The sequence below is a fragment of the Meles meles genome, chromosome 11, assembly GCF_922984935.1.
Source record: "Meles meles chromosome 11, mMelMel3.1 paternal haplotype, whole genome shotgun sequence".
Lineage (NCBI taxonomy): Eukaryota > Metazoa > Chordata > Mammalia > Carnivora > Mustelidae > Meles > Meles meles.
Genome location: NC_060076.1, coordinates 36,808,908 through 36,833,625, shown reverse-complemented (window position 1 = coordinate 36,833,625; position 24,718 = coordinate 36,808,908). Strand labels below are relative to the sequence as shown.

The window sequence follows — 24,718 nt, the reverse complement described above, 5'->3', positions numbered from 1 at the left end:
TGCTTGTGTTCCCTCTTTCGCTGTATCTCTCTCTGTCAAATAAATAAATGAAATCTTTAAAAAAAATAGGCTAAATAAGACATATAAAACCATACAATAATTAGAAAAAATATACAGAAATTGGGTGATGCTAAAGCACAAGCCAGGGAGCCACTAGTTAATCAATGAGATAGGTTCCAAATATTCATTTGTAAATCAGTTAATCAGAACTCACATTTGTTTTCCCATAGAAACAATGTGGCAAACGGTAGATAGGTATAATTATGACCTAAATTCTGGTTTCTAAAAGTTGGCACAGAAAAGGGTGTTTCCTCCTCCTTTGCATGGACAAAAATCTGAAATAGATAAATTTTTACTCTGATCTCCTTTTTCTGATTTCATCATTCCCTTTCACACATATGCACCCAGACACATTTTCGTATCCTTCTTTCCAAGTTTCCTAAGCTCTGCACTGTGACAGTCCAACCTGAAAAGCACCTTAAGTGACAAAATTATCTTATTAATTTAATATTTATTGAGCACCTAGTATGTGCCAAGCACTATAATAGGTGCTAGAAATAGAAGCATGAATAACAAGACAGCTGCTTCTCTAGATAAGCTTATAACATAGCCATGGAAACAGATACTTTAAAAATTATGGTACAGGGGCACCTGGGTGGCTTTGTAGGTTAAGCCTCTGCCTCCAGCTCAGGTCATGATCCCAGGGTCCTGAGATGGAGCCCCATATCAGGCTCTCCACTCAGTGGAGAGCCTGTTTCTCCTTCTGCCCCTCCCCCGGCTTGTGCTCCCTCTCTGAATGTGCTTCTCTCTGCCAAATAAATAAATAAAATCTTTTAAAAATTATGGCACAATATAGAAAATGATGTAATAGGAATATGTATGGGACTGCTGTGAGAGACTAGAAGAGAAATGGGTTGATTCTACTTGGAGAACCTTGGGGATTTCCAAAAAGTAATAATCAAACTGATATTTGAGAAAAGAGTAGAATTCACCAAGTCAAAATAGCAAAACAAGGGGCGCCTGGGTGGCTCAGTGTGTTAAGCCGCTGCCTTCGGCTCAGGTCATGATCTCAGGGTTCTGGGATCGAGTCCCACATCGGGCTCTCTGCTCAGTGGCGAGCCTGCTTCCCTCTCTCTCTCTCTGCCTGCCTCTCTGTCTACTTGTGATCTCTCTCTGTCAAATAAATAAATAAAATCTTTAAAAAAAATAGCAAAACAATATTGCAAACAGAAAGATCAGTTTGTATGAAGGTTTGGTGTTTTTTAAAAGCTTGATCTAGTCAGGGAACACTGTCAGGGAACAGTGAGTAGCCTAGGATAAAATATTGGATGGTAATTTAATATCAGATCCTAGAGAGCCTTAAGCTCCAGGACAAGTAGTCTGGATTTTATCCTAAAAGCCGGAAAGACCTTTCTAAGGATAGAAATAATCTGATTGAATGTTTGGGTTTAGAGAAATTGCTGTGTTGGTTAGTATGGCAAGGAAGGGAGGGATCAAGAGTCAGTGCATGAGGTCTAGTAGTCAATAATGTGGGCTAGAACCCTCCCACCTCACCTGAAATAAAAAAATCCACATTGCTCAATGCAGCTGTCTCTTAGAAGCAATCGAAACTAACACACATTAAGCATGAATGATGATAGGAAGGAGATCCCTTAAAAATCTTAACTGCTTTAAAAGAAAGATGCTTGTTAACCATCAAGAATCTATAATGTACCTTACTTGGAATAGAAGAGGAATGTGACAAAGGCAATAGGGAAAATTCAGATAAAGTAAGGAGGACACTATTAGGGTTGGCAGTGAGGGAGAAGCTACCCCACAGGCAGATTGAGTCTGTTAGGAAATTTATCAGGTCAGCTTTCATAATCAGCTCTTTCTAATTTTCAGACATCCTTCCCTTCTTATGTACAAAGAAGTTTCTGAGTGTTTCAAGTTTCTCTCTCTTCTTCACCACGGACTTACATGACAGTCACAGTAATCCTCTAATTTAACCTAGGCAACCTTTTAGTAGTTAGTTCTTAATTCTGTCAGGCTTTGCATTACTGCAGAAATTCAAAATATTTTACTTTTCCTGGGTATGTTTTGGAAGAAGAAAAAATGAAAAGGGGTTATGCCTCAGCAAAATTAAGTATGTCTCAGGTGGTAAAGCCCTGAATAATAATGGTCAAAATCAGAATTACATTGGGTTGGCTGGTGGGAAGAGTCCTTCAAAATCCGTGGTAGGTTCCCAAGAAAGATACTCTGATTTTCAGGTCCTCACCCTGACCTATCATAGGACTGTTAAGAAGGAAACCAGGATGATGTATTTGATCTCTTCTGACCTAGGACCCTCCTTTTCTTGTTTTCTTTAGTGTTGAGATAATAAGATTGGGCAACAGTTGCTACATCAACTGGGATCGGAAGATGTATTACGCACCAAAGAACACACCAGCACAGGCTCGCACCACCACCCTTAATGAGGAACTTGGCCAGGTCAAATATGTGTTCTCCGACAAAACCGGAACACTGACTCAGAACATCATGATTTTCAATAAGTGTTCTATTAATGGGATAACCTATGGTATGCATGCCTTCCTGCTTTCCCTGAGTCCTAGGGAAATTCTACCTTGCAAATTGTTTCCAAGCGTAATCTCCCTCTAAATCTATATGCCTCTGAAATTCACATTTACCTCTTAATCTTCAGCCTTCCCTATTCGCTAGGCAAAGACCCCGACTCCATTTACCTGCTTACCAAAAAGCATTTATTTAACACCTTATAGAGGTAAACCATTGTGTTGGAAATTGGAAATACCAAGATGTACAAGACTTAATCTCTGTCCTCAAGGTATTCCTGATGTCTTAAGAGTGTCAGTTCACTCATACTAAATCAGATGGAGAAACCAGCATGTTGACGAAGCTGCTGGTTCCACTTCAGACCAATAAGCAGGCTTGAGAGAAGCTATCAAAGGAACATAATGAATGCCACTGAATTGTACACTAAATAATAGTTAACATTTTATGTTACATGTATTTTACCACAACAAAAAAATTTAAACCTTTCTTTAAAACCCTTGCCAAGGGGCACCTGGGTGGCTCAGTCAGTACATCTGACTTCAGCTCAGGTCATGACCCCAGGGTCTTGGGATTGAGTCTCACATTGGGCTCCCTGCTCTGCAGGGGACCTGCTTCTCCCTCTCCCACTCACCCTGCTTGTGTTCTCTCTCTCGAGACAGTGAGTCTCTCTCTCTCTCTCTCTGTCAAATAAATAAAAATATATAAATAAAATAAAACTCTTGCCAAGTCTCTGCTCTGTTTCCTTACCAACAGGTTGTGGCTATGACAAGAATGGACAGAGGGTAGAAGTCTCTGAGGTGAGTGATTGCAGCTTCCTGTGAAATGCATGTGGGAGCTAAGGCTGTGCTGCATAGCAACATAATTGACACAAATTGGGAGTCCCTTAGCTCCTGAAATAGTAAAGCTTTTATTGGCCCCATAATATCAGGAAGCATGGTACAAATGGCCTATGTTTATTTGAGGGGATTTGGATTTGTGTTGTTTTTTTTTTAAGATTTTGTCAGAGAAAGAGAGAGAACGCAAGCAGGGGGCAGAGGAAGAAGCAGGCTCCCTGCTGAGCAAGGAGCCTGATGCAGGACTCGAACCCAAGACTCCAGGATCATGACCTGAGCTGAAGGCAGACATTTACCTGACTGAGCCACCCAGGCATCCCAAGAATTCCTTGCATTCTTAATTCTTTTTCGAAATCTGTTTTAAAATGAAAATACCTTTGTTTCTTTCTGTTTAAAAAATAATCTATGCTCACTATAAAAAAAAGTCCAAACTATACAGAAATGTATGAAGAAGAAAGTTAAAGTCACTCAATCCCTTGTAGAAAACCAGTGTAAAATTTAGAGGTATACTCTTTCAGATATTTTTCATGTGTGTATATGCACACACATATACATCGAGATCTAATGATAGACATATGAATGGATGGATGGGAGGAAGGGAGGAAGGAGAAGAAAGAAAATAAGGAAGCATTATAGAATGTATGCTATTTTCACCCTCCTTTTTATGCACTTGATGTATATTGTAGTCTTGTTTCCATGTCAGTAAATTTAGGTCTACATCATCATTTTGAATGAGTGGCATATCCAATAGTATTGTTGTACCTGAATTTATTTAAACAATCCCCTATTTTTATTCCATTTTCTTTTGCTATTATAAATAACATTGTGGTAAGCAGCTTGGTACATACATTCTTGTCTCTTCTTCTGATAATTATTTCTTTAGAATAAAGTCCTAGAATTGAAATTGACTGGTCAAAGTGTAGCCACATTTTTAATGCATTAATATTGCCATATTGTTCTCTAGACAGATTGCATCAATTTATAATCTCACCAAAGTATATGAGAATTCTTTTCTTCCCATATCCATATCAGCACTGGGTATTAATCATCTTTTAATCTTTAGAAATTTAATTGGTAAAAAATGACATCTCATGTAATTTAACTTCCTCTGATTACTAAGCAGATTGAATCATTTTTATGTGCTTATTTTCCTTCCCCTTCCCACTTTATTTCCTATTTATAATATTTTATGAGTTGCCTGTTCATACTCTTTGCCCTTTTTTTCTTATTTGAAAGCACTCTTTATATAGTAAAAACACCAACTCTTCCTCTGACACATACATTACAGTTACTTTCCCCATTTTTGTCTTTTGGGTTTTGTTTATCATTTTTTTCTGTGTAGAAGTTTCTAATGTGTGTGACCAAGTCTGTCAGTCTTTTTCCTTTATAGTTTTAGGATTTGTAATATACTTAATAGTCCTAACTCACACAATTATAAAAATATCTTCCTATTCATTCTTCCTATTTCTAGCTGGTTCATTTTGACTATTTTCTCAAGTATTAAATCTCAGCTTATGTTTATGGATTTGATTTTAAGCATCCCTTCATAGGGCTTTCTCTTTTACCTTCATGTTACTCCTTACCCTATCCCTTTCCTTCTAGAACCAGTTCCAAACCCTTAGCCACTTGACTTATGTACCAAATAGCTAACTCCAGCTCCCAACTACTGCCTCATTCATATCTCTCTAAAGATATTGGGAATGGGAAAGAACATCTTTCTTCTTCTTCCTCTTCTTCTTCCTCTTCCTCTTCTTCTTCTTCTTCTTCTTCTTCTTCTTCTTCTTCTTCTTCCTCTTCCTCTTCCTCTTCCTCCTCTTCCTCCTCTTCCTCTTCTTCTTCTTCTCCTTTCTTCTTTTCTTCTCTCTTCTTCTTCTTCTTCTTTCTCCTCCTTCTCCTTCTCCTCCTCCTTCTCCTTCTCCTTCTCCTCCTTCTCCTTCTCCTTCTCTTCCTTTCTTTCTTCTTTCTTCTTTCTTTCTTTCTTTTGCTTTCAATCCTCTTCCAGGCACTCTGGTAATGACCTTGGCAATATAAACAAAGTTGTAGTTTGTAGAGAATACAAGCTGGTCAAAGGGTGGCCACATTTTTAATGCATTTAATATTGCCATATTGCTCTCTAGATAGATTGCATCAATTAATAATCCCACCAAACTATATGAGAATTCTTTCTTTCCCATATCCTTCCTACTTCTTCAAGAACCTCAGTCAGTCCTATGCCCTCTCTTTCTTAGTATCTGAAAGTTATCTCCTTAATGTGATTCTTTTCCCTTAACTCAAGTTTTCCCTTTCTTTAAAAAAATGCTGGGGCACCCAAGTGGCTCAGTGGGTTAAAAGCCTCTGCCTTCAGCTCAGGTCTCAGGGTCCTGGGATCAGTGTCCTGGGATCAATCCCCACATCGGGCTCTTTGCTCAGCAGGGAGTCTGCTTCCCCCACCCCGCCACCCCTGCCTGCCTCTCTGCCTATTTGTGATCTCTGTCTGTCAAATAAATAAATAAAATCTTTTAAAAAAATAAAATAAAAAAATGCTTAGTACATCCATAGAATGGAATGTTATGCAGCAGTAAAAAGAAATGAGCTATCAAGCTTCATACATACACACACAAGGAAGAACTTTTTTTTAATAAAGATTATATTTATTGATTAGAGAGAGAGCACAAGCAGGTGGAGGGAGAAGGAGAAACAGACTCTCCACTGAGCAGGGAGCCCAATGCAGAGCTGATCCCAGGACTCTGAGATCATGATGGAGCTGAAGGCAGACACTGAAATAACTGAGTCCCCCAGGTCCCCCAGGGAAGAACTTTTTTTTAAGATTTTATTTATTTATTTATTTGACAGAGAGAGACACAAGCAGGGGGAGTGGGAGAACACAAGCAGGGGGAGAAAGGGAACACAAGCAGGGTGAGTGGGAGAGGGAGAAGCAGGCCTCCTGCTGAGCAGGGAGCCCAGTGCGGCACATTCCCAGAACCCTGGGACTGTCGACCTGAGCCAAAGGCAGATGCCTAATGACTGAGCCACCCAGGTGCCCCAGGGAAGAACTTTAAATTTTCACTTAGCATATTGCTAAATGAGAGAAGCCAATCTGAAAAGGCATATACTGTGTGATTCCAGCTATATGACATTCTGGAAAAGACAAAACAGTAAAGACAGTGAAAAGATCAGTGGTTGCCAGGGGTTTGGGGAGAGGTGGAGAGAGAGATGAAGCAGTGGAGCACACGAGATTTTTAGGGCAGTGCAATTATTCTGTGTAATGCTGTCATGGTGGATTCATTAAAATATGCATATTTCAAAACCCATAGAACTGTACAATGCAGATGAATTCTAGTATAAACTACAGACTTTAGATCATAATAACGTATCAATATTGGATCATCGATTGTAATAAATATACTACACTAATGTGAGATGTTTGTTAATAGAGGAAACCAGGGTTTCCTGGTTTCCAGAGAGGAGGGAGAGAAAGTATATGGGAACCTCCTGTACTTCTGCTTAATTTTTCTCTAAACCTAATACTGCTCTAAAAAAAATATTAGGCGGGGCACCTGGGCAGCTCAATGGGTTAAGCCTCTGCCTTTGGCTCAAGTCATGATCTCAGGTCCTGGGATCAAGCTCCCCGAAGGGCTCTCTACTCAGCAGGGAGCCTGCTTCCTCCTCTCTCTCTGCCTGCCTCTCTGCCTGCTTGTGATCTCTCTCTCTGTCGAATAAATAAACAAAATCTTAAAAAAAAAAAAAAAAAAGAGTATTAGGCACCTGAGTGGCTCAGTCGGTTAGGCATCTGCCTTCAGCTCAGGTCATGATCTCAGGGTCCTGGAGTTGAATCCTGCGTCAGGCTCCCTGCTCAGCAGGGAGTCTGTTTCTCCCATTCCCACTCTCCCTGCTTGTGCTCTCTCTCTCTCTTTCTCTGTCAGATGAATTAATAAAATCTTTAAAAAAATAAAATTTAAAAAATAAAGAGTATTAATTTAAAATAAAATGTGTAGTTAAAATAAATAAAACAGTAAAATAACCCTTAGCCCATTAACAGAGATAACCACTAATAATAATTTTTTTTCGTTTATTTCTTTATTTACAGCATAACAGTGTTCATTGTTTTGGCATCACACCCAGTGCTCCATGCAGTACGTGCCCTCCCTATTACCCACCACCTGGTTCCTCAACCTCCCACACCCCCCCCCCGGCCCTTCAAAACCCTCTGGTTGTTTTTCAGAGTCCATAGTCTCTCATGGTTCATCTCCCCTTCCAGTTTCCCTCAACTCCCTCTCCTCTCCATCTCCCCATGTCCTCCATGTTCTTTGTTATGCTCCACAAATAAGTGAGACCATATGATACTTGACTCTCTCTGCTTGACTTATTTCGCTCAGCATAATCTCTTCCAGTCCTGTCCATGTTGCTACAAAAGTTGGGTATTCATCCTTTCTGATGGAGGCATAATACTCCATTGTGTATATGGACCACATCTTCCTTATCCATTCATCCGTTGAAGGGCATCTTGGTTCTTTCCACAGTTTGGTGACCGTAGCCATTGCTGCAATAAACATTGGGGTACAGATGGCCCTTCTTTTCACTACATCTGTATCTTTGGGGTAAATACCCAGCAGTGCAATTGCAGGGTCATAGGGAAGCTCTATTCTTAATTTCTTCAGGAGTCTCCACACTGTTCTCCAAAGTGGCTGCACTTACTTGCATTCCCACCAACAGTGTAAGAGGGTTCCCCTTTCTCCACATCCTCTTCAACACACATTGTTTCCTGTCTTGCTAATTTTGGCCATTCTAACTGGTGTCAGGTGGTATCTCAATGTTGTTTTAATTTTAATCTCCCTGATGGCTAGTGATGATGAACATTTTTTCATGTGTCTGATAGCCATTTGTATGTCTTCATTGGAGAAGTGTCTGTTCATATCTTCTGCCCATTTTTCGATATGATTATCTGTTTTGTGTGTGTTGAGTTTGAGAAGTTAATAATAAATTTTTATATTTTATTTTTATTCATATATTTTTAAAAGCACTTAGAACTATTCTTGCATTATCCTCTAGCCATTATCTGTCTCCACCAGTCCAAAATACTATCAACCATATGTCAGACTTTGAGTAAATGCTAAAGGTTGGAGAAAAACAAAAGAGACATGTTCCCTACCTTCAAAGAGTTGGCAGACTGGAAGAGGAGCCATATAAGTAAAAAGGCAATTACAGGGGTCTCTAACTCCTCACCTTTCTTTCATTCTTCAATCTCTCTCTGTAGTCAGACTCTGTCCTAGCATATCCACTAAAACTATCCTAGCCAAGGTCACTAGTTGACTACCTTGCTGTTAAATCCTTACCCAACTTCTCTGCAGATTTTAACATTTCATCTCCACTTTTTCTTAAAGTTCTTGTCCATTGGCTTCTGTTAAATAACTCTCTTCTTGTTTTTTCTTCCTGTCTAATTCCTTTTTCTCATCACCTTGGCCATAGGGGCTGATGTTCTCCAAGGCTCTCTTATTGAACCTCTTCCCCATCTGTATAGTTTCCCTGAATAATCTCATGTATTTACATACATGGCTTTAACTACCACCTACTTATTGATGACCTCCAAATCCATCTATCCAAGGAATCCTTTGTTGCTCCCTCCTATCCATGGCCATGACTAAAGATATTTTATAGAAACTCTCTATAGCTATGTCATAGTGTCTTAAGGAGTTTACTCAGTTACTACCTCTACCCTCCATTCTGAATCCCCTTCCTCTCACCTGATATCCCTAGTTTCCATCCTTTTGTCTAGTACCTGGATTTGCCTTTCCACCTTATTTAACTGGTTCTTTGGCTTACAGTTTCAGAATTTTCCATGAATGCTGCCTCTCAGATCATGCTGTACTGCAGCTCCAAGCCTGCCCTGTATCACTCCTATATCCAGCCAGGTCTAATGTTCTCCAACATTTCTTGTCTGGAAGGGGGGATTAGAAACTAGCTTAGATCTCTTACCTAAGCTTCAAACTATATATGCCTGCTTTCTTTACTACCTGTAAATCCTTCAAGTATCTCCAGTTCAGCCTGTAAAAAATATCCTCCTGACAGGTATCCTATCTCAGTGAATGGTCTTATCATCTATTCAGGGGCCCAATTAGGAAATATAAAATTATTCTTAACCCTTTCCCTCTGTCACCCCTCATATCATGTATCAGTTCTAGCTCCCTATATTTTCAAACTATTCTCTTAATTTAATATTTATTGTCACTACATCATTTCTCTTGTGAATTACTCAATGGCCTCCTAACTGGTCTCCCTGCTTCTCATTTTGTTAGTTCCAGTATATTCTCCTGCTGCTACCAGAGGACTTTCTCTGACACAAATCTATTATATCATTTCCAGAAAAAAATTACTATGACTCCCTATTGCATATAAGATGGTAATGCAGGATCTACCTCATATCTACCCTCCAACTTTTCTCTCATCACTCACCAGCTTCCGTTTCAAAGAGTGTGCCGGTGTAAGATCCAGTTCTAGAAAAGCCTCAGGAGATGCTACATAGTGAATTATCTTAAATTACTAAACCCACAAACTTCCCAGAGCTCACAGTTCTGTGGTTGGCCAGGTCTGGGGCTTGGTTCTGGACCTGACCATACTTCCTTACTGCTGTGACAAAACTCCTTCTAGATGGTATATAGGAAAGAGCACCTAGGTGGTTCAGTCAGTTAAGCCTTTGGCTCAGGTCATGATCCCAGAGTCCCTCGATCAAGCCCTGAGTTGGGCTCTCCACTCAGCAGGGAGTCTGCTTTCCCTCTCCTCCTGCTCCTTCTCATTCTCTCTCTCTCTCTCTCTCTCTCTCTCTTTCTCTCTCAAGTAAATAAATAAAATTTTAAAAAAAGAAAGAAGAAGGAGCCAATATAGCTTACTACAAATGTCCCTGTTCCAGACATAACACCAACCAGGACAGTTACATCTATACTTGACATATGGGGACCCAGCAGATGTAGAACCATAACCACAAAGAGCTAAAAAAAATATCCTTGAGAGTTCTGGTATGGACTGGAGACGTTTGTTATTAATATGACACTCCAGGATGGGGACAATAGAGTCTCACAGCCAAACTGAGTCATGTTTACCCAAGATGGTCACTACAAGCCTAGCTGAAATGGAGAATGAGAGTCAATATCTAAAGGAACTGGGAAAATGTTAGTGAATATTAAGTCCATGAGGGTTAGAGGCAGGAAGGGACCGGGTATGCTGACAAGTCCAGTAAAATGGCTCAAAATTAAGTCTGTGATCAATAGGTATGTACTGAAGTTTCCTTGTTATACAGTCTTGCCTCTATTTTGCAGTATTCCTCTCTAGCCACCTGTGTGGTTAGATAGAAGTAGTGCAACACAGTGATATCACTGTACTTAGGGCTAAGTTCCCTTCCCAGCCCCCAAAATCAGACGGAGGGCATCAAGAGACAAAATTTTTCCAGATACCATTTACATTATGGAGAAGTTACCCCCTCATTTCCTCAGGTTTGATTACCATGGATTTGGGACTTGGAAGAGTAGAGCCTAAATATGGGCATTGACCATTCAGGGTAGCTGGGGAAGAAAGGGGCCAAGAAGGGTCTGTCAACTAGCCCTCAGTTTTTCTCCTGTGGGATGGATCTTTTCTGGCCCAAGGGAATGGATGGTCCAGGTCAGAGCTAGAAAGGCCTTAGAAACCAGCACAGAGTCTCCTCCATTTATCTTGATTTTCTCTTCCCATCCTCCTGCTAAGAGTTCTCATCCCATTCCAGAAGTTGTCCCCAAACAGACCTTCTGTAAAGTGTCAGGCTGCCACTGAGAAGTTTGTTCTGGCTTATATGTTCTAGGAAACAGAAAAGGTCGACTTCTCCTACAACAAACTGGCTGATCCTAAGTTTTCATTTTATGACAATACTTTGGTGGAAGCCATGAAAAAGGGAGATCACTGGGTGCACTTGTTTTTCCTCTCACTCTCATTGTGTCACACTGTGATGTCAGAAGAGAAAGTGGAAGGTGAGGAGGGGCCTGAGGACTCATTGACAGAAAATATGTCATAGAATCTAGGATGGCTACAGGTGGGCTTAGTTTGATATCATTTGTAATGGCTTAATCTAAGAGCTTTCTAATAGGGAGTATTGTCCAGCAATGGGATGGATAGGCAACTAGGGAGCTTCTAGTCACTGGAGATATTCAAGTGGAAGACAACCTCTTAGTCATATAGAAGATTCAGTCATTGGATAGGGTTCAAACTTTGATTTTCAGCAGTGTTCTGTCGCAGAGTCTATCTGAATTGTCCCCAAGATCAGTCCCATTATCTCTGACAAGACTTCCTGAAGGATGAGTTGAGTTGTCTTATTGCTTCACAATTTCACACTATCCCCACATATCCTAGTTTATTTAGTAATCAAATATGACTATGACATCCATGAATTTACTTAAATCTCTTTTAGAAACAATGAATGAGAAATGACTGATTAAAAATTAAAAAGACTTTTGGGGCATTTGGGTGGCTCAGTCGGTTGAGCATCTGACCTTAGTCTTGGCTCCAGTATTGATCTCAGGGTTGTGGGTTCAGGCCCCACACTGGGTTCCACCCTGGGCATGGAGACTACTTTAAAATTAAAAAAATGAGAAGGCCTTTTTTTTTTTTTGTAACAAACAAGAATTTAGGTAACCAAATCAATCATATCCTTTAAAATCAATGTACCTGGGGTGCCTAGGTGGCTCAGTCATTAAGCATCTGCCTTCAGCTCAGATCATGATCCCAGGGTCCTGGGATCGAGCCCCACATCAGGCTCCCTAATCCATGGGAAACCTGCTTCTTCCTCTCCCACTCCCCCTGCTTGTGTTCCCTCTCTCACTGTGTCTCTCTCTGTCAAATAAATAAAATCTTTAAAAAATAAATAAATAAAATCAATGTACCTTTAATATAATACTACCCTAAGGACCACCTTATATTTGTTTATCACTTTTATAGTTTTACAAATTGCTTGCATGTTTTTTAAAGATTTTTAAATTTTTTCATTTCAGAGAGAGAGAGAGTGAGAGCTTGAGCAGGGGGGAGAGTTAGAGGGAGAGGGAGAAGCAGATTCCCTGTTGAGCAGGGAAGCCAGACACGGGGCTCCATCCCAAGACCCCAAGATCATAACTAGAGCCAAAGACAGCCACTTAACTGACTGAGCCACCCAGGTGCCCCAAATTGCTTGCATCTATATTATCTCCCACAATCTTCACAACAGTCCTCTTAAGTAAGCAGAAAAAGAAAAAGGAACCCAGTTTTATAGAGAGGGACATTGGACCTAAAAGAGATTAAATGACTTGCCTAAAATCCTGTAGTTAAGAAGGCAGAGGTAAGAACCCAAATCTCAGGGGTGCCTGGGTGACTAAGTCGTTAGGCAATAGCTTTCAGCTCAGGTCATGATCCCAGGGTCCTGGGATGGAGCCCCACATCGAGCCCCGCATGGGGCTCCCTGCTCTGCAGGAGGCCTGCTTCTCCCTCTCCAACTCTCCCTGCTGTGTTCCCTCTCTCACTGTCTCTCTCTGTGTCAAATAAATAAAATCTTAAAAAAAAAAAAGAACCCAAATCCCAGGCAACCCTCTCAGGTCCCCTCCCTCTTCAGGAGCTTTGTACTCTCAATAAACTTTGCTTTGCTGTCTACCACAAAAACTTAAAAATAAAAACAATAATTTAAAAAAAAAAGAACCCAAATCTCATACCATGAGACCTTGTCCCACCACGGGTGTCTCTAAACCTGACATTCTACCAAGTTGCTATTACTTGAAGCATATTTGGAATTGTCTTTATTTATTGCCTTAAGTGACAAGGTAGGAAACAAGAAAATAGTCTTACTGTCCCAGAGATACATCTTATATCTGACCTAAAATTATATGTCCCATGTGCCTTATTCACAATTATAAGACTCTGATGATACATAACTGTTTTTAAAAATCAAGTTGGGGGTGCCTGGGTGGCTCAGTGGGTTAAGCCTCTTGCTTTGGCTTAGGTCATGATCCCAGGGTCCTGGGATCAAGCCCCACATCAGGCTCTCTGCTCAGCAGGGAGCCTGCTTCCCCCCTCCCTCTGCCTGCCTCTCTGCCTACTTGTGATCTCTCTGTCAAATAAATAAACAAAATCTTAAAAATCAAATTGATATAACACAATAAAAAAATCAAATTGGGGGCACCTGGGTGGCTCAGTGGGTTAAAGCCTCTGCCTTTGGCTCAGGTCATGATCCCAGGGTCCTGGGATCGAGCCCCGCATCGGGCTCTCTGCTCAGCAGGGAGCCTGCTTCTTCCTCTCTCTGCCTGCCTCTCTGCCTGCTTGTGATCTCTCCCTCTGTCAAATAAATAAAATCTTAAAAAAAATCAAATTGACCTTCAGAAGAGAAATAATCCAAAATATACGTTAGGTTGTGGTAATATTTTAAAAGAGGAGTTAAGCATTTTTCAGTGCTATAGTGTTTGCATTCATCAGTGCAGTTTTTTGTTCTGTTCTCTTTATGACCAAAATAATTTGAACCAGTTATTAGAATACAGTGGTTTGTGATGAGAAAAAAATAATACATGTCACAACTGAGGATTGAATTCAACAGTTTGGGGTGTTTTTTTTTTTAAAGATTTTATTTGAGAGAGAGTGGATGGGCACAAAAGCAGGGTGAGAGGCAGAAGAAGAGGGAGAAGCAGGCTCTTCAGAGCTGGGAGCCCAATGCAGGGCTCGATCCCAGGACCCTGAGATCATGACCTGAGCCAAAGGCAGAGGCTTAATGGACTGAGCCACCCGGCACCCCTCAAGCGTTTTGTTATTAATTTTCTGAAGTGTTTCTTCACAATCTAGGAAAGTATTTTTTCAACAATGGACACTGAAAACCATGAGAGAAATTACCTTACAATGGTAAAATGGGAAAGAATAAATTTTATTTTACTTTGCTATAAAAAATTTCAAGAGGAGTGGGGCGCCTGGGTGCCTCAGTTGTTAAGCGTCTGCCTTCAGCTCAGGTCATGATCCAAGGGTCCTGGGATCGAGCCCCGTGTTGGGCTTCCTGCCCAGAGGGAAGCCTGCTTCTCTGTCTCTCACTCTTCCTGCTTATATTCCCTCTCTCACTGTATCTTGCTCTGTCAAATAAATAAAATTTTTTAAAAAATATTCAAGGGTGGTGGGGATATGGACATTGGGGAGTGTATGTGCTATGGTGAGTGCTGTGAAATGTGTAAACCTGGTGATTCACAGATCTGTACCCCTGGGGATAAAAATACATTATATGTTTATTAAAAATTTTTTTAATTTCTGGGGCGCCTGGGTGGCTCAGTGGATTAAGCTGCTGCCTTCGGCTCAGGTCATGATCTCAGGGTCCTGGGATCGAGCCCCGCATCAGGCTCTCTGCTCCGCGGGGACCCTGCTTCCTCCTCTCTCTCTCTACCTGCCTCTCTGCCTACTTGTGATCTCTCTGTGTCAAATAAATAAATAAAATCTTTAAAAAAAATTTTTTTTAATTTCTTAAAAAAATATTCAAGAGGAGTTGCAGAAATGTCTTGAGTAATATAAGATTGACAGACTGATTCAGCAGAGTGAATCATTAAGCTTCCCAGGGTGAGAGTTTTAAAGGTGACAATAGTCATTTATATATATAATATATATAAATGATATATATAATATATATATAAATGACAATACTCATTTATATATAAATATATATAAATAAATTATATATATAAATACCCATTTATATATAAATATATTATATTTATATATTATATATTATATATATAATAATTTATATATTATATATTATAATATACTCATATATATACTCATTTATATATATATACTCATATATACTCATTTATATATAAATATATATAAATAAATTATATATATATACTCATTTATATATAAATATATTATATTTATATATTATATATTACAATTTATATATTATATATTATAATGTATAATTATATTATTATATAATATAATTATATATTATATCATAATATATAATTATATATAATATATTTATATACAAATGAGTATTTATATATATATTATATAAATTATTTATTAAATCATCAGTCTTATTATCATCAATCCTATTATCCTGTTCTATATATCCTATCCTTATTGTCCCATCTTATCAAGTCTTACATAGGAGCAGTTTATGCAGAACAACCTGCATGAAATTCACCCAGGAGATTTGTTAAAAATTCAATTTCCTGAGTCCTCCTCTCATATTCTGTGACTCTGGATTCAGTAAGTTTGAGTAGAGCCCAGGAACCTGCATTCTTAACAAGCCCCCTGACCCATCTTTACCCACTAAAATCAAAGAGTGAACTGTTTTGTTTGTTCATGTATATTACGTGTACCATGTGCCTCTATAATACTAACTCAAGTCTGTGAAATAAGTTCAAAATATTGGAAAGGGGGAAAAAAGCTGACCTGTATGCAGCCTAGCTTTTTAGAGCTAAACTTGTGAGGAAGTTTGCAGAAAAATATTCCCTCCTGGGCTCTATCTTTACATAAGCCCCTTGGTGTCACTTCTGGGTTGACTTCAGCTACACATCTCTGTGGGCTCTGGTTGCCCTCTTCTCTCCTGCCAGGTAAGCTGGTGTACCAGGCTCAGTCCCCAGATGAAGGTGCCCTCGTCACTGCTGCCAGGAACTTTGGCTTTGTGTTCCGTTCCCGCACATCTGAGACAATCATGGTAGTTGAAATGGGTGAGACCAAAGTCTACCAACTGCTGGCTATTTTGGACTTCAGCAATGTGCGCAAGAGGATGTCTGTTATTGGTAGGTGCCCCTCCTACTCAGTCCTCTCCCTTTATTTGTCTTTCGTACACATTCACACATTGACTTTCTCTTCTATATATACACAAATGTTTTCTCCTACTCGAATGCCTTCTCAAAGGTACCATGCCTCAAATACAAACACATAGCCATTCCTACTTTCTCCTTCACATGTCCTATATATTTTCTCTTTGAGAGCTTGCTACCATATACCTCTTTCGTGTTCCTGGATAGTGGCTTGTCTGAACCCTCAAAGCCAAGATAAGAACAGAGAATAAACCCATAAGAGATAGGGGGAGACAATATAAGGGAAATTCATACTATCATACTCTCAAATAGTTTGAGCCTCAGACTGAAGAGGAAGAGGGCCATTCTTCATTCTTGGTCCTTACTAGGTATGGGCCTCGGTCTGGAACTTGTACTTGGGAAGCTAAATGTGATTCTGCATCAGAGTCTTCCAAGATGACATTGAACCCATAGAAGAACTGGTTGCATAAGGTCTCTTTCCACTCCCACCAGCCTTTACTGACTGCAACATTTATCCTCTGTGACCACTCAACGAGTGCTTATCCCTCAAAAGAATCAGAAACAAATGTCATGGGAACAGCCTCATTCTATCCCTCAGTGGCCCAGACAAGTTCTTGTAACAATGGGCCTATATGGTTACTCTCTTAATTTGTTTGCCCTTAGTGAGGACACCTGAAGATCGAGTAATGTTATTCTGCAAGGGTGCAGACACCATTCTCTGTCAGCTGCTCCATCCATCCTGTAGATCCCTCAGAGATGTGACCATGGAACATTTAGATGTAAGTGTTTAGGTCGCAGGAGAGGGAAGCTGTGGGTGGTTCTTTGTACATGGATTATGCGTCCACATATATTGTGTCCGTGTGTTTCTCTATGGATGTATTTTAGTATCTGCGTCTCTTTAATTGATGGAAGAATAAAGACTACTTCATTGTGTGGCATTCCTAACAACTACATTGCCAACTTCTGTGTCAAGAAGTTAGATGGCACAGGATCCCAAAGGCATGATGAGAATTATATCTGTGGGGACACCTACTACAATCAAAATGGTTCTCTCTGTGTTTCCTGGCTCAGAGGTACCATGGTCAGACCTAGAATTTACTTCAGAATTGGGCCTGCTAATACAGGAGGCTCTACCTCATCAGCCATGGCAGCTTTGAAGGTATAGAGGAAAAGGCTCCAGGCTTGGCTATTTAGGTGACTATTGATTGTTACCATTCTCTGTTATCACAAGATTAGACTCCCCAGGGGTACCTTCCCCCTTGCCTATCCCACCCTTCTTCCACCCTCTAGGATTTGAGATGGATCTGAGAGAGAATGGCTCCAGCCTTCTGGCACTGGAAAGGAAAACCAAATCTATATTCTCCAAGATTTCTACTCATAAACCTAGATATATAAAGGGTTGAGGTAATAGGAAAGAGATGGGATGGGAAAGGGGCAGATCAGAAATAAATTTTTTTTTTAATTTTTATGTATTTCTTATTTTTTTATAAACATATCATGTATTTTTATCCCCAGGGGTACACATCTGTGAATCGCCAGGTTTACACACTTCACAGCACTCACCATAGCACATACCCTCCCCAATGTCCATAAACCCCCTCTCCCCTCTCCCAACCCCCCTCCCCCCCCAGCAACCCCCAGTTTGTTTTGTGAGATTAAGAGTCATTTATGGTTTGTCTCCCTCCCAATCCCATCTTGTTTCATTTATTCTTCTCCTATTCCCCTAACCCCCCATGTTGCATCTCCACGTCCTCATATCAGGGAAAGCATATGATAGTTGTCTTTCTCCGATTAACTTATTTCACTAAGCATGATACCCTCTAGTTCCATCCATGTCGCAAATGGCAAGATTTCATTTCTTTTGATGGCTGCATAGTATTCCATTGTGTATATATGTCACCTCTTCTTTATCCATTCATCTGTTGATGGACATCTAGGTTCTTTCCATAGTTTGGCTATTGTAGACATTGCTGCTATAAACATTCGGGTGCACGTGCCCCTTCAGATCACTACGTTTGTATCTTTAGGGTAAATACCCAGTAGTGCAATTGCTGGGTCATAGGGTAGTTCTATTTTCAACATTTTGAGGAACCTCCATGCTGTTTTCCAGAGTGGTTGGACCAGCTTGCATTCCCACCAACAGTGGAGGAGGGTTCCCCTTTCTCCACATCCTCTCCAGCATCTGTCATTTCCTGACTTGTTAATTTTAGCCATTCTGACTGGTGTGAGGTGATATCTCATTGTGGTTTTGATTTGTATTTCCCTGATGCCGAGTGACGTGGAGCACTTTTTCACGTGTCTGTTGGCCATCTGGATGTCTTCTTTGCAGAAATGTCTGTTCATGTCCTCTGCCCATTTCTTGATTGGATTGTTTGTTCTTTGGGTGTTGAGTTTGCTAAGTTCCTTATAGATTTTGGATACTAGCCCTTTATCTGATATGTCGTTTGCAAATATCTTCTCCCATTCTGTCAGTTGTCTTTTGGTTTTGTGAACTGTTTCCTTTGCTGTGCAAAAGCTTTTGATCTTGATGAAATCCCAATAGTTCATTTTTGCCCTTGCTTCCCTTGCCTTTGCCAATGTTCCTAGGAAGATGTTGCTGTGGCTGAGGTCAAAGAGGTTGCTGCCTGTGTTCTACTCAAGGATTTTGATGGATTCCTTTCTCACATTGAGGTCCTTCATCCATTTTGAGTCTATTTTCGTGTGTGGTGTAAAGAAGTGGTCCAATTTCATTTTTCTGCATGTGGCTGTCCAATTTTCCCAGCACCATTTATTGAAGAGGCTGTCTTTTTTCCATTGGACATTCTTTCCTGCTTTGTCGAAGATGAGTTGACCATAGAGTTGAGGGTCTATTTCTGGACTCTCTATTCTGTTCCATTGATCTTATGTGTCTGTTTTTGTGCCAGTACCATGCTGTCTTGATGATGACAGCTTTGTAATAGAGCTTGAAGTCTGGAATTGTGATGCCACCAACTTTGACTTTCTTTTTCAATATTTCTTTGGCTATTCGAGGTCTTTTCTGGTTCCATATAAATTTTAGGATTATTTGTTCCATTTCTTTGAAAAAATGGATGGGATTTTGATAGGGATTGCATTAAATGTGTAGATTGCTTTAGGTAGCATAGACATTTTCACAATATTTATTCTTCCAATCCAGGAGCATGGAACATTTTTCCATTTCTTTGTGTCTTCCTCAATTTCTTTCATGAGTACTTTATAGTTTTCTGCATATAGATTCTTAGCCTCTTTGGTTAGGTTTATTCCTAGGTATCTTATAGTTTTGGGTGCAGTTGTAAATGGGATTGACTCCTTAATTTCTCTTTCTTCTGTCTTGTTGTTGGTGTAGAGAAATGCAACTGATTTCTGTGCATTGACTTTATATCCTGACACTTTACTGAATTCCTGTACAAGTTCTAGCAGTTTTGGAGTGGAGTCTTGGGTTTTCCACATATAGTATCATATCATCTGTGAAGAGTGATAGTTTGACTTCTTCTTTGCTGATTTGGATGCCTTTAATTTCTTTTTGTTGTCTGATTGCTGAGGCTAGGACTTCTAGTACTATGTTGAATAGCAGTGGTGATAATGGACATCCCTGCCGTGTTCCTGACCTTAACAGAAAAGCTTTCAGTTTTTCTCCATTGTGAATGATATTTGCGGTGGGTTTTTCATAGATGGCTTTGATAATATTGAGGTATGTGCCCTCTATCCCTACACTTTGAAGACTTTTGATCAGGAAGGGATGCTGTACTTTGTCAAATGCTTTTTCAGCATCTATTGAGAGTATCATATGGTTCTTGTTCTTTCTTTTATTAATGTGTTGTATCACATTGATTGATTTGCAGATGTTGAACCAACCTTACAGCCCTGGAATAAATCCCACTTGGTCAGGGTGAATAATCCTTTTAATGTACTGTTGAATCCTATTAGCTAGTATTTTGGTGAGAATTTTGCATCTGTGTTCATCAAGGATATTGGTCTGTAGTTCTCTTTTTTGGTGGGATCCTTGTCTGGTTTTAGGATCAAGGTGATGCTGGCCTCATAAAATGAGTTTGGAAGTTTTCCTTCCATTTCTATTTTTTGGAACAGTTTCAGGAGAATAGGAATGAGTTCTTCTTTAAATGTTTGGTAGAATTCCCCTGGGAAGCCGTCTGGCCCTGGGCTTTTGTTTGTTTGGAGATTTTTGATGCCTGTTTCAATCTCCTTACTGGTTATGGGCCTGTTCAGGTTTTCTATTTCTTCCTGGTTCAGTTGTGGTAGTTTATATGTCTCTAGGAATGCATCCATTTCTTCCAGATTGTCAAATTTGTTGGTGTAGAGTTGCTCATAGTATGTTCTTATAATTGTCTGTATTTCTTTGGTGTTAGTTGTGATCTCTCCTCTTTCATTCATGATTTTATTTATTTGGGTCCTTTCTCTTTTCTTTTTGATAAGTCTGGCCAGGGGTTTATCAATCTTATTAATTCTTTCAAAGAACCAGCTCCTGGTTTCGTTGATTTGTTCTATTGTTTTTTTGTTTGTTTGTTTGTTTGTTTGTTTGTTGTTTTTTTTTTTTTGGTTTCTATTTCATTGATTTCTGCTCTGATCTTTATGATTTCTCTTCTCCTGCTGGGTTTAGGGTTTCTTTCTTGTTCTTTCTCTAGCTCCTTTAGGTGTAGGGTTAGGTTGTGTACTTGAGACCTTTCTTGTTTCTTGAGAAAGGCTTGTACCGCTATATATTTTCCTCTCAGGACTGCCTTTGTTGCGTCCCACAGATTTTGAACCATTGTGTTTTCATTATCATGTGTTTCCATGAATTTTTTCAATTCTTCTTTAATTTCCTGGTTGACCCATTCATTCTTTAGAAGGATGCTGTTTGGTCTCCCTGTATTTGGGTTCTTTCCAAATTTCCTCTTGTGATTGAGTTCTAGCTTCACAGCATTGTGGTCTGAAAATATGCAGGGAATGATTCTAATCTTTTGATACCAGTTGAGACCTGATTTGTGACCCAGGATGTGATCTATTCTGGAGAAGGTTCCATGTGCACTAGAGAAGAATGTGTATTCTGTTGCTTGGGGATGAAATGTTCTGAATATATCTGTGATGTCCATCTGGTCCAGTGTGTCATTTAAGGCCTTTATTTCCTTGTTGATCTTTTGCTTGGATGATCTGTCCAGTTCAGTGAGGGGAGTGTTAAAGTCCCCTACTATTATTGTATTATTATTGATGTGTTTCTTTGATTTTGTTATTAATTGGTTTATATAGTTGGCTGCTCCCACGTTAGGGGCATAGATATTGAAAATTGTTAGATCTTGTTGGACAGACCCTTTGAGTATGATATAGTGTCCTTCCTCATCTCTTATTATAGTCTTTGGCTTAAAATGTAATTGATCTGATATAAGGATTGCCACCCCAGCTTTCTTCTGATGCCCATTAGCATGGAAAATTGTTTTCTACCCCCTCACTTTAAATCTGGAGGTGTCTTTGGGTCTAAAATGAGTTTCTTGTAGGCAACATATAGATGGGTTTTGTTTTTTTATCCATTCTGATACCCTGTGTCTTTTGATTGGGGCATTTAGCCCATTAACATTAAGGGTCACTATTGAGAGATATGAATTTAGTGCCATTATATTGCCTGTAAGGTGACTGTTACTGTATATTGTCTCTGTACCTTTCTGATCTACTACTTTTAGGCTCTCTCTTTGCTTAGAGGACCCCTCTCAATATTTCCTGTAGAGCTGGTTTGGTGTTTGCAAATTCTTTCAGTTTTTGTTTGTCCTGGAAGCTTTTTATCTCTCCTTCTATTTTCAATGATAACCTAGCTGGATATAGTATTCTTGACTGCATGTTTTTCTCGTTTAGTGCTCTGAATATATCATGCCAGCTCTTTCTGGCCTGCCAGGTCTCTGTGGATAAGTCTGCTGCCAATCTAATATTTTTACCATTGTATGTTACAGACTTCTTTTCCCGGGCTGCTTTCAGGATTTTCTCTTTGTCACTAAGACTTGTAAATTTTACTATTAGGTGACGGGGTGTGGGCCTATTCTTGTTGATTTTGAGGGGGTTCTCTGCACCTCCTGAATTTTTTTTTTTTTTTTACCTCCTGGATTTTGATGCTTGTTCCCTTTGCCATATTAGGGAAATTCTCTCCAGTAATTCTCTCCAATATACCTTCTGCTCCCCCCTCTCTTTCTTCTTCTTCTGGAATCCCAATTATTCTAATGTTGTTTCGTCTTATGGTGTCACTTATCTCTCGAATTCTCCCCTCGTGGTCCAGTAGCTGTTTGTCCCTCTTTTGCTCAGCTTCTTTATTCTCTGTCATTTGGTCTTCTATATCACTAATTCTTTCTTCTGCCTCATTTATCCTAGCAGTGAGAGCCTCCATTTTTGATTGCACCTCATTAATAGCTTTTTTGATTTCAACTTGGTTAGATTTTAGTTCTTTAATTTCTCCAGAAAGGGCTTTTATATCTCCAGAGAGGGTTTCTCTAATATCTTCCATGCCTTTTTCGAGCCCGGCTAGAACCTTCAGAATTGTCATTCTGAACTCTAGATCTGACATATTACCAATGTCTGTATTGATTAGGTCCCTAGCTTCGGTACTGCCTCTTGTTCTTTTTTTTTGTGGTGAATTTTTCTGCCTTGTCATTTTGTCCAGATAAGAGTATATGAAGGAGCAAATAAAATACTAAAAGGGTGGCAAAGACCCCAGAAAAATGCACTTTAACCAAATCAGAAGAGACCCCAATTCTTGGGGGTCGAAAGGAGATAAAAAGAGGTTCAGAGAAAAAAAAGAAAAAAATTTAAAAAAGAAAAAATATAAAAAATAAAGAAAATATATATATATATTAGATAAACTAGTTAACGTTAAAAAAGAAAAGGGTAAACGTTTAAAAAAATTTAGCAGAAGAAGAAAAAAGAAAGAAAAAAAATTGAAAAAAAAATTAAATTAACTGCAAGACTAAAGAATCATGGGGAGAAAGCCATGAGTTCCGTGCTTTGCTTTCTCCTCCTCTGGAATTCTGCTGCTGTTCTAGGTACTGAACCTGCTTTCCTTGGTAGATGAACTTCGTCCTGGCTGGATTTTTTGTTGATCTTCTGGGGGAGGGGCCTGTTGTAGTGACTCTCAAGTGTCTTTGCCCAAGGCAGAATTGCACCGCCCTTACCTGGGCTGGACTAAGTTATCCGCTCTGGTTCACTTTTGGGAGCTTTTGTTCCCTGAATGCTTTCCGTAGAGTTCCAGAGGATGGGAATGAAAATGGCGGCCTCCCAGTCTCCAGCCCAGAGGAGCCGAGAGCCCGGGGCCCCACTCCTCAGTGTGCCCCCAGAGAACAGCCCCCAATCACTCCCGTATCCCCGGCCTCCAGCCACACTCCGAGCTCACCCAGCCTGTGACTGGTTCAAGGTAACCTCGAGTGGAGAGCTCAGTCCTCGGCTCCATCTCTGTAGCTGGCTTCCCCGTTCTAATACCTGCGAGCTCTGCGCTACTCTGTGATCCTTCTGTGACCCTTGGGACCTGGGGCCACGCTGACCCCGTGTGGGCTTCACCCCGGTTTAGCCTCTGGAGCAGTGTCCCTCAGTGGAACAGACTTTTAAAAGTCCTGATTTAGTGCTCCGTTGTTCCACCGCTTGCTGGGAGCCGGCCCCTCCCCCCGTGTCTATCTCCCCTTCGTTTTGGATTCACTTCTCTGCCAGTCCTACCTTTCTGAAAGTGGTTGATTTTCTGTTTCTAGAATTGCTGTTCTTCTCTTCAATCTCCCGTTGGATTTGTAGGTGTTTGCAATGTTTAGATAAGCTATTTAGCTGATCTCCTGCTACCTGATATAGTCTCAGCCTGCTACTTCTCTGCCATCTTGACTCCTCCCCCCAAAAAAAGTATTTTAAGAGGAAATAGATTGCAGAAAATGCTATTTTATTAAGCCACTTTGGTTTGACCCACATTAACACGTAATCAGAAGTCAGAGAACAGATAGTCAATAAGCACATGAAAAGATACTTAGGGGCGCCTGGGTGGCTCAGTGGGTTAAGCCGCTGCCTTCGGCTCAGGTCATGATCTTGGGGTCCTGGGATCGAGTCCCGCATCGGGCTCTCTGCTCAGTGGAGAGCCTGCTTCCCTCTCTCTCTCTGCCTGCCTCTCTGCCTACTTGTGACCTCTTTCTGTCAAGTAAATAAATAAAATCTTTAAAAAAAAAAAAAAAAGAAAAGATACTTAGTTTCATTAGCTTTTAGGAAAATGCAAAAACCTCAAGATACTACTTCACACCACCAGGACAGCTAGATGATCAAATAATAATAAGTAATGGCAAGGTATAGAGAAATTGTAACCTTCATACATTGTTGATGGAAATGTGAAATGATGCGGTCATTCTAATGGACTGAGCCACCCAGGCACCCCATGATGCAGTCATTTTAGAAACAGTTTGGCAGTTCCTGAAAAAGTTAAGGGTAGAGTTATATGACCCAGCAATTCCACTCCTAGGTATACTCCCAAGAGAAATGAAAATAAACATCCACACAAAAACTTGTACACATAGTTTATAGCAGCATTATTTATAATAGTGAAAAAGTAGCAACAGCTCAAATGTCCATCATGAATGG

The 24,718-nt window shown here is 40.0% G+C and overlaps 1 protein-coding gene across 1 annotated transcript in view; it reads left to right on the top strand.

Annotated features, from left to right (window-relative positions):
* LOC123952567 (phospholipid-transporting ATPase FetA-like) overlaps positions 1-24,718 on the top strand; it is a 111,574-nt gene that overhangs the window by 72,397 nt on the left and 14,459 nt on the right. Inside the window, exons 13-18 of the mRNA XM_046021836.1 lie at positions 2,349-2,557; positions 3,304-3,347; positions 3,545-3,586; positions 11,188-11,353; positions 15,935-16,123; positions 16,811-16,926. Coding sequence (XP_045877792.1) covers positions 2,349-2,557; positions 3,304-3,347; positions 3,545-3,586; positions 11,188-11,353; positions 15,935-16,123; positions 16,811-16,926 — 766 coding nt within the window. The remainder of the gene's footprint in view (positions 1-2,348; positions 2,558-3,303; positions 3,348-3,544; positions 3,587-11,187; positions 11,354-15,934; positions 16,124-16,810; positions 16,927-24,718) is intronic.